Source organism: Neopsephotus bourkii, unplaced genomic scaffold, assembly GCF_033783945.1.
Source record: "Neopsephotus bourkii isolate Nb327-2 ecotype Australia unplaced genomic scaffold, CSIRO-AGI_Nbou_v1 NB_1417, whole genome shotgun sequence".
NCBI classification, from domain to species: domain Eukaryota; kingdom Metazoa; phylum Chordata; class Aves; order Psittaciformes; family Psittacidae; genus Neopsephotus; species Neopsephotus bourkii.
In genome coordinates this window covers 413192-423639 of record NW_026901894.1, presented here as the reverse complement: position 1 = coordinate 423639, position 10448 = coordinate 413192, and the positions used below count along the sequence as shown (strand labels likewise).

The window sequence follows — 10448 nt, the reverse complement described above, 5'->3', positions numbered from 1 at the left end:
ATCAGAGGTGAATGGCTGCGGAACACCAAGGAAATAATAATAATAATAATAAATAATAATAATAATAAAAACAACACCACCACCAAGAACCCAGTCCGGTCACTCTGCACCCCCGGAGCTCCTCCGAATGCGCAGAAAGTTTCTGCTCCGTGTCCATAAAGCTCATCCCCGCGGAGGGATGGGGGGGCTCCGGGTCCCGCGTCCCCCCCACCGCCTCCTCCCGTCTGCCCGCGTAGGCAGACCGCGTGCGGTTTGGGTTTGGTGCGTCCCGTCCCGTCCCGTCCCGTCGTCCCCCTCCTTCTCCCTCCGCTTCCACCTGAAGGAATTTATGACACAGATGAAAACTGAAGCGGGGCTGCGGACGAGAGACGCAGTGATGTCGCCGGGGGATTAAACGGGGTGGAGGTGATGTCACCGTGCCTGCACAGCAAAACACACACACACACACACCCCCGGAGGAGCGGTGCTGCCAAGGGAGCGCGATCGGCCCCACGTCACTCGTGCCACCGGTATAAATGCGGTCCCGCGATGTCCATGGCTGTCGGCGCGGCGGCTCCCGACACTTGCCTGCAGCCGGGGCGGCGGCGGAGCAGGAGGAGGAGGAAGAGAAGGAGGAGGAGGAAGAGGAGGATGCTGCGCGCCTTGGTGGCGGTGTCCCTGTGGCTGCGGGTGAGCCCGCGGGCGCAGGGCGCGCCGTGCGAGGCGGTGCGCATCCCCATGTGCCGGCCCATGCCTTGGAACATCACCCGCATGCCCAACCACCTCCACCACAGCACCCAGGAAAACGCCGTCCTCGCCATCGAGCAGTACGAGGAGCTGGTGGCCACCGGCTGCAGCCCGGTCCTCTCCTTCTTCCTCTGCGCCATGTACGCCCCTATCTGCACCCTGGAGTTCCTCTACGACCCCATCAAGCCGTGCCGCTCCGTCTGCCAGCGCGCCCGCGACGGCTGCGAGCCCATCATGCGCCGCTACAACCACAGCTGGCCCGAGAGCCTCGCCTGCGACGACCTCCCCGTCTACGACCGCGGCGTCTGCATCTCCCCCGAAGCCATCGTTACCGACCTGCCGGAGGGTGAGCCCCGGGGATCCCCGCTAACCCCCGTGCTGTCCCCCGGGGGGGCTGCGGGACCCGTAGAGCCCTGCCCGGCGGGGCTCCCCCCTGCAGCTTTCCTCCCTCTGTTCGCAGATGTGAAGTGGACGGACTTCACGCAGGGTGTGCTGGTGCCCCCGGAGCCCGACTGCAGGACCCGCGGCCAGGGTGAGCCTCAGGCACCCCCCAGCTCCCCTCCCCGGAGCCAGACCCCCCCTGGCACCCCTCAACCGTTTCCTTTTCTCTTCCTTCGAAGAGCGATGCCGGTGCAAAAAGACAAAGCCAACGCTGTCGACTTACCTGGCCAAGAACTACAGCTACAGTAAGTGCATTGGGGGAATGCTTCTCGTTGCCCATCCCACCGTCTTCTGGGTCCCCCATGAGTTAGGCAGCTCCCTGTGTGTCCAGGCCCTGTCACTGTCCCACCGCAGCCTTTCCAAGTGGGTTTTTGCCTGAGGACACCTCAGCCCTCCTCTCCCAAACCCCGTCACTGTGCACACCCGCACAGGCAGCAGCAGTCATTGCACAGGTTACATACGGTGTGTTCGTGATAAAGCAGATGTTGGTGATGTGAGCTGGCATCAACCGCTCGCTCTGCAGAAAGGGTGCTTGCTGCTGCAAAGGTCACTCTAAAAGTGCAATTCAATCTAATGTGAGCAGGACCCTCAGCCAGCTCTGCCTTCATCCAGCGGGTGGGATGGACAGGGGTTTATCACCTAAATGAAACTTGTAAATGTGAACGTACCGGAGGCAGGGTGAAAAGTTAGTGCTTAGAGATCCATATATCCGTTTACTTACCAGCCAGTTTCACCTGGTGTGCAACTGTCAGACGCTAGTTGAATTCAGGGATAGTTTGCACCATCCGTCGAGGAGTTGGCTGAGAGTTCAATCATACATTGCATGGCATATTGGCAATACAAGTAAATGCTCAGCCCTGTTCTCCCTTCCTCCCCCTGCCCCCCTGTTTTTCTGATGCTGGGAGTCAGGAAGAACTCAGATTAAGATTAGGTAAATACCAGATTAAACGTCTGTAATGTCAGTAGAAAACCCATATTAGCTATGAATTACCATGCACTATCGTGGTCTTTTGCACTTTATGGGCTTTTTCTCAGATGGCAGTCATTTCTTCAAGGGTTTTATTCAGTTCTTCTGCAATAGGGTGATTATATCCATTCCAGTCCTCTTTGTCTGATAGCAAATGAAAGTAGGCTTGTAGTTACTTCTTTGTTAGCATAGGGGAAAAAAACCCCAATATCCAAGCCCAGTTTGGTGGGAAAAAATTGGACCATCTAACTTAGGTCATTGTATGCTTTTTTGTTATGGGATTTGGTGCTTTTATAGCATATGTTTTTCTTATTCCTTAATCTACCTCAGTACAGGATAGTGGTATGTTCAGGTAGGACAATGAACTTCCACACTGGGCTGAAATATGTGAGAAAGCAGTGCTACAAAATGAGTATTCTGAAATGGAGATTCCATTGAATTTGTGAAATCAAGATTTTGGTTGTGGGAGGCAGGTTTTTATTCAGCCTCCTGAAATTGCCAGGCATGCTTATATGGAAAATGAACTGAGAGAGAAGGCAGGACAAATAAATAAAATCAGGGTGGTTTTTTTTCCTTTAAAATAATATATAAGTGTATTTATATTATTTTATGTATGAATATACTGTTTAAATGATTTTTTTTTTGTTTAAAATCCTTTTAAACAATCTATATAAAGCCAAACAGTGTTTGTAGCTGGTCAGAACTTGGTTTCAATCAGACTTGCAAATGGGTTGTGAGTCTCCTCAGCTGCAATCCCTCGTGTGTTTTGTGGCTGTTGCACATGTCCTGATAAAGTTAGCACAAAAACCTCAGGCTGCACTGAAATTGCTGGCCTCCTCTTTTCTGCACGTGAAGTTTATTCCAAACGTGAGGAGATCCATTTGAAGGCTTTTGACCTGGTGGCTGCCAGGGACAGCATCACCCCCTGGTACACACGCTTCTCATGCTTCTTTCATTGAAGAGTTCTGTGATCATAGGACCCTTCATAGGACCCTTCCTATGGGGGCATTTTCTAAGACCTAGAGTTTTTCATGCAAAAAATATGCTTTATTTCTCCGATTTGGTGCTTGTCAGAAGAGAGAAGGGGTGAAATGTTGTGGTGCAGGGTTCAGAGGTGCAAAGCTAGCCAGGGACCATCCTCAGAGCAATCTGCAGAGTTTCACCTTCTTGCACCCACACAGCTATGCAGTTTTCCTCAATAAAAGGTAAAAATATGACTGTTTGTGTGTTCAGAGTCAGAAGAGCCTGTTTCAGAGTCTGCTTTATATGAAGATCTTTCTCCTAATGAATAATCCAAAGACAAAAGATGAAAACAAGTACAGACCTTTTATAGAGCACATTGCAACATTCCTAAGCTTCTTGGGTTTTGACCGCTTGTTTCAAACCTTCCTTTCTTCTGTCTAAGAAAATACTTTGGTTCCTGGATGTAACCTACAGGAAAAATGATTTTATTGCTGAAAAGCCTTAATTCACGCTGTTTGTGGGGTAAATTATTCATTACTTAATTGGAAATAGCCAAATGTGGCTATAGAATGGGGTTTATTTATGCAGGGGGTTGCTCAAGTCTGAGTCAAAGGAGCTCTTTGTGTGTGTGGTTCCAGGAGAGATCACTTGGCCTGATCTGGCAGAGATTTAAGCACATGTTTAACTTCACAGTTGTCAACAGTCCTACTGGAAACCAAATTGGGATCAGGCCTCTGTTATTCTAAGCCACTGTACGTGCCCACACATGAAGCAGTCGCAGGTTCACAGCCAAAACAACAGCTTCCAATTGAATCAGTTTTATTTAATGCTGAGATGTGTTTAATTTCCTAAGACCCTTCGCTGTTCTCACGCCTCTCCTTTCCTAATTGCAGTCATTCACGCCAAAGTAAAAAGTGTCGAAAGAGGGAACTGCAATGAAATCACCACTGTGGTTGAAGTCAAAGACATCCTGAAGTCCTCGACACCGATTCCTCTGTCCCAAGTGCCTCTTATTACAAACTCCTCCTGCCAGTGTCCACCCCTTCAGCCGAAGCAGGACGTTCTCATCATGTGCTATGAATGGCGCTCAAGGTGAGCCCTGGTGATGCGGTGCAGGGAAGTGATGTAGTGATGGATGGGGAACGGGACCAGCAAACTCCTTTCCTCATCAGGAGCTTGGTTTGTTGATAGTTTTTCTTAGCATAACCCACACATGTTTCAATTACTTTGGCAATTAACTTTTTCCACGGTGTTTATAAAACCTGGTTCACACATGGAGCACAAACCCTGGTGGCATTTAGGTGCTGACAGCGTATTGCTTAATGCACTGTGCAGCACTTGAGGCATCTCCAGCTGTTTGGGAGCATTTTCCCAGGACCACTTCCCATAGGTATGAGCTACAAGCCTGATGCTGGTTGGAGATGGTGCTCCATGTTGGCAGAACCATGTGGAAGGTGTAGTTCTGCCTCACAGACCGCAGAGGAGGGGACAGGAGATGATACCCATCTCCTCTCCACAGAGCTGCTGGAGAGCCAGGTCTTCCTCACCAGCCTATCCATAGTGTGGACCAGTGCCATCAGTGGGATGTTTCCGATCCCACAGCTATACCAGGACCAGCCAAAACTGCAGCGTTGGAGCTCCAGCTCCCGGATGGCAGATGAAAAGTAAATACTCTGGGAGCAGCTTGCCAGTGCTGCCGTATGATTAAAAGACAAAACAAAGCTGTAGCAGACCTCTCATCTGGCAGTCAGCCTGGCCCCAGGCATGGGAGGGAATCCAGCATGCTGGTCTGGAGGGGAGAGAGAGATGAATCACAGCTCCCTTTTCTCTCTGGGCCCCTGAGGCAGAAGGGGTCATCCCATCCCTGTTAGCACCCCAAGTGTAGCTGTAGCAACAGATGCCAGCAGGACCAGTATGTCCATGTGCCTGTGTGCTGTTTGTAACGTGTGCAGGCTGGTTTTGCATACAGTGATGTGACTGTAAATCGATCACGTGCACTTGTAAGGACCACAGAACATCTATGTGCAGAACTTGATGGGCCATATCCATATTCTCAATGAGTTTTAGCTTGATATTTTACAAGCATTCCATCGGAAAAGTTGCCATCTGATACCTTATTACCTTAACTTCTTTCTGTGAGCTAACAAGCACGGTATTGCAATATTACACAGCACTTTACCTCTCCAGGTGTGGAAGTGTTTCACAAAGATTAATCTAGAGCCCTCTACTTGTGTTAGCCATTTTGGGGATAATTGCTTTGTTGTGGCTTCCCCATCCCTGGCAGTGCTCAAGGCCAGGTTGGACACAGGGGCTTGGAGCAAGCTGCTCCAGTGGAAGGTGTCCTTGCCCATGGCAGGGGTTGGAAGTGGATGAGCTTCCGGGTCCCTTCCAACCCTAACCAGTCTGGGATTCTATTCTCTGAGTCACACAGAAGGACACAGATTGTGGTTGAAAAGCACTGAGCTGCAGAGGTTTGCTGGAGAAGGCTCTCAGAAGGATGTCAAGAGGGGGATATTTCAAAAGGGAAGGATTGCAATCTGCCTCTCCATTACAATGGAAAAACACACCATTCACAAAGCGTCTTGTGATGTTTGTTTAAAGGTCACTGAGGGTTTTAATTTCATATAGTGTACTAAAAGGGATTTGAAAAAGAAACAGAAACTTTTATATGTGTTTCCTGTTGAACTCGGTGGCATGCAAACAGGAGGTTTTGAGTTTCAGCAGCCTGTTAAAATGCCAGAAGCAAAATGAGTGGAAGCTGTATCTCCACCAAAGTCAATGGCAAAAAACCCCGTTGCCTGTCAGTAAGGTTAGGGTCTCACCCAACAATCTGACCTGAACAGAAGCTGCATCAGATGTACACTGTGCTGTGGTTTCGTTCATCACAATGTGGCCTTAGCTTTAATCCTGTATGTTAATTCAGCATCCCTGTGCAATGAAATAGTTGTTTCTAGGTTGGCACTTAGAAGGTGTGACATCAGGCTGCTTTAGAATAAACTCTTTCACAAGCTGTTTAATGCATATACATTTAATAGCTACATTTTTGTTTTCTTCACTTGATAACACTTAGACTCAGTATTTTCATACAGGACCTAGCCAGATTTCATTGGTAGGCAAGTACTACTGCCCATCCTTCTCCGCAATCCACTTCAAAGCACTAATTAAGTAGTTCCATGCAGGAAATACATAATACTGCATATATTCCTGTATATATTTCTATGTATAACTCCTCATGTATTTAGAGGTAGGAATTGAGATGACTGTAAGCGATCAGATAATGTTTCACCATTCATCAGCTGATCTGTAGTAACTGGTGCGTGTGAAACAGCATTTTAGTTCATTCAGAAGTAAAATACATTACTTTTAACTACTCTTCTGCACCCAAATGTGAATAAACATATAATGAGCATTGGGAAACAATATATGTACATGCACATCTAGTTTCATGGATGTTACCTAGCCCACCACTGCTTTTTATCAGTGACCAAGCCAGGACAACTTTCCCTGCAGAATAGCTGCAGGGGAGGACAAAGGGCTCTGAATGCTTTCTGAATTCTGGCCATGCGCTGCAGTGTTGGCTGTAAAATCTGATTTCTGTTAAAAACTCTTTCCTGTTCTTATGGAGCTGGGAGTAGAAGTTCAGCAGTGTCAGTGCCAGTGTGTGGGAATCCATTGGGAAGTATTGAGGGATGGAGAAAAGCATTTTTCTGCCTATCATCCCATACACAGAAACCACCAGTACCAGTACCTGCTGGAGCATCCCAGCCTCAGTCTGTGTTAAATCATCTGGAATGACATCTCAGGAATCAAAATCAGAAATACCTGTGACTTGTGTTTGTTTCTTAACCTTCAGGCTGATGCTTCTTGACGGCTGCCTCGTTGAAAAATGGAAGGATCAACTGAACAAAAGGTTCAAGGTAAATACAACCGAGGGAAAGACTGAATGTTAAACACCTTTGTTCTGCCTCAGCGCTGAATAACTTGCTTGACTTTCAGGTGTCTGTAACACCCGTGGGTGTTGTTATTTTCACTTCCACACTTCCATACCTCATAATGACATGTAAGTGAAAATCTGAACGTTTTAGTCTTGCATTTTAGGGTCTCTAAAGTTTTATTTCTCTTTTATCTGCAAACTGTCCTTAAGTAGGATGGTTGGATGGTCTTTGTGTGAACTCTGGCTTATTGCAATAGTGACTGAAGGGATTTCTTTCATATCACTACTAAGGCAGATAACCGTCAGATAGGTGAGAGGCAGGTGAGTACATAGTTCACATTAGATAAGAAAGGAAGTTAAACCACTGCAGTGGATAAATGGGCTTGGCTGAATTAAAGCTTGGAGGCTGGAGAGACACATTTCTCGCCATCTACTTCCCACTAACAACCCACTGGAAGTATTGGGCATCCCTTCACCTGTTTCAGGGAACACTGGAAGGGAAAGTCTATGGTATAGAGAGCAGGGAGGCAGGAGTAGCAGATGCCCCTGCTTTTGGGGGCTTCAGGGTAGTGTTTGCTATCACTCCCTGCTTGTAAACTCCTGTTTATGATGGAAAGAAAGGATGGATCAAGACAATGTCTGACTCTTCCTCATGCTTTTAGAGGTGGAAGAAAGCTATTTCTGGAATTTAGGAGAGGTTTCAGTGCATTAAGGACAAACGTATGTTTATTTTAGTTATAGGCTGATTGGCAATTGCTAAAGAGGAGGCACAAAGGTGCAGGTATCTGTCAGGAGAAACTGCAGGATCACAGACCTGCTTCTTGCAGGACATTGTATTGATGCTTTTGGCATTCCTTTTTCTCCTCACTTTCTCATGTAAAACCCATATGTAAAAAAACCCCATGCTTTAAACCTCTCAGAAAGAAAACCATTGCAATTGCAGATGGTCCCATTTAGGAGAACACTGACATATGATTTGGACTTTTGCAGTCCCTTAGCTGTCAGCTTAATGGCCTACTACTGGCACATAGTGTGTTTTAGTGGCCTCCTCACACTGCTTTGTCATCTCTAATTGTGCCTTGGAGGTAGTTTGGACATCCCTTTCCAGGCTGTCAAGTAGAGGCACGTGTGCCAAACAAAATGCTTCTCAAGCGTGTATCGTTCCCTCTGATATGAGTAGCTTAAGAAATTAAATCCTCATTGTAACATGCTTGAGTGGGACACTCCTAAATGCCTGCTGGTAGTCTGTGTTTTACACAGATGCATGCACTGACCCTGACCACACAGAAATAGCCAGCATGGAGCCAGGTATCACAGTGGCTTTGTTGTAACGCCCATCTTTCGTCTCTGAAGACTTGCGTCCAACTTTGATCTTGAGTTACCACTGAAAATGAATGCTTTGAGCTGTCTGTGGCCCACAGAAGACAGTTGTTAACACAACCACAGCATGGCTGGTCTCTCCTCTAGCCAGGACAAGAGTCTGAGTTGCAACAGGGTCAGTGCAGAGATAGGGAATAGGGAATTTCCCAGAGATACTAAGTAGGAAAGCTGGAGAGCACTTCTCTTGCTTTGATCACTGGACAAAGCACCTGACTTTGTGAGTTTCAGAAGAGAAAGCTCATTAATAGAAGGGAGAGGTGAGACCCTTCCCATGTTCCACTATCATCTACCTCGCTTCCCTTAAAATGAGCATTTCTGTTCCTAGAGGTGAAAGACTGCAGCCTCTGCAGTTTCTACAGGGATTCTGCTGAGTAAAGCTGCAGGTGCATCATTCCCAACCACCCCGTTCCAAACCTGAACCCTGTGATTTCAGTGGTCACCTACACTGTCTGTCCATAATATAAGATCTTTCATGCCCGGTTCTTTCTACCCCAGGGAGAATCAGGACTGGGAGGTAAATACCACCTTCTGTTGTAGCTGTGTGTTTAAATATGTGCTGTGAAAGGACAGTCTGAGGAAAAGGCAAGCACGTTCATCAGGAGAGCAAAGAAGGGCTTTGCAAAGGAGTGCAGATCCTGTCTTTTTGACAGCAGGGTGCCAGCATCCCTGGATTGCTGTAAAGGCATGGGATGTGCACACCCATGCAGCATGCACACAAGATGTGCAGTTGTCATTTCCATCAGCTGGCATCACGGAAACTCTCCCACCCAAGAACACAGGCAGGTTCTTACTGCAGACAGCCTTTACATGCTTGACATCAGCAGCCCTGCAGGAGAGAGCACAAACCTGTTAAAACCAGCATTATTACCAGTGCTTTAGGCTAGCTTTGGTTAAGACTCAACTATTTATGGCTAACGTTCCTCCCTAACTCAGCCTCTTTGTCTTCTGCGTTTCCACAGAGGTGGGAGCAGAGACTGCAAGAGCAGAAGCTGCGAACGGCCCGCAGTAAGAACCAGAATGCAGGACGCAGTGCTCAGAGTGGACCCCCAAAACCATCAGCCAAAAACACCAACCCGCTGGTCAGTGGCCCCAAAAGGGCCACGAGGGTAAGAAATGGCCAGAAAGAAATCAACCCGAAGAAAGTATGAGCGTGCAACTGGCGAAAGACTTTTCTTCCCGCACGATGAGGGTCGCAATCTGGCTTGGTCAGCGGGTTTTAGTAATCCAGAACTCATCGACTTACCAACTCCTGGCAGTTTCTGCATAGACGTTTTTGCTGCACTTTACTCTTTCAAGGTTTGCTTTTCCTTTCAAGCCACTGCAAGCCATAGGGTGTAGGTTTGTGTTGATACGTGGCAGGCTTATTCAGGCTGAGCTTTATCTTAGGGCTCTGATTCGCAGTTCTAGCTAGAACTGGTCTTGGCTGCCAGTGGGTTTAACTCCTTGTGCCGGTTGCCTGCTCTGCTTCCCCACCAGAGGTTGGAGAGCTGCATGGGGCATCATTCACAACCATTGCATTGCAGACCTGAGCCCTGTGATTTAAGTGCTCTCTCCTCAGAAAGTGCATCGATGTAGTAGCTGGGGAGTTAGTCTGGGGGTTAGCCTGGGGAGCTGAAAGGGATGGTAACCTCTGGCTGATGCTTCAGGCAGCAATTACTGCTGGAGCTCAATCTATCTGCTCTTTGGAATCACAGCCCTCGTTCAAAAGCATAGTTTACCAGTAAGCATCTGGGTATGCATTATGTGATTATTTTTATGTGTGTGCCAAAAAGTTTGCTTAGGGTTAATCTGGTGGGTTTGTGTAGAAAACAAAACCATGCTTTGAAAGCAGACGTTTCCTTTTTTTTTTTTAATTGTTCTTCAGGCTTCTGTTGTAATAATTTCAGATATATTTAAGCTCCTAATTGAAAAAAATCAGTGTTTTTTAAACGGACGGATTGAAGTGAAGCTGATCTGCACAATTCCTGAACGTAACACTTCTGTTTGCTGTAATATAGCTTCTTCATGAAAACTGGAATAGAAGCAGTGTTCTAAGTG

General features: G+C 47.4%; 1 protein-coding gene across 1 annotated transcript; it reads left to right on the top strand.

Annotated features, from left to right (window-relative positions):
• The first annotated feature begins 291 nt into the window (after positions 1–291).
• On the top strand, positions 292–10189 carry SFRP4 (secreted frizzled related protein 4). The gene is made up of 6 exons (XM_061367951.1): positions 292–1072; positions 1187–1258; positions 1347–1412; positions 3991–4189; positions 6951–7014; positions 9371–10189. Exons 1-6 carry the CDS (start codon positions 409–411, stop codon positions 9557–9559), a joined length of 1254 nt encoding a protein of 417 aa, XP_061223935.1. The 5' UTR covers positions 292–408; the 3' UTR covers positions 9560–10189.
• Positions 10190–10448: the final 259 nt, after the last annotated feature.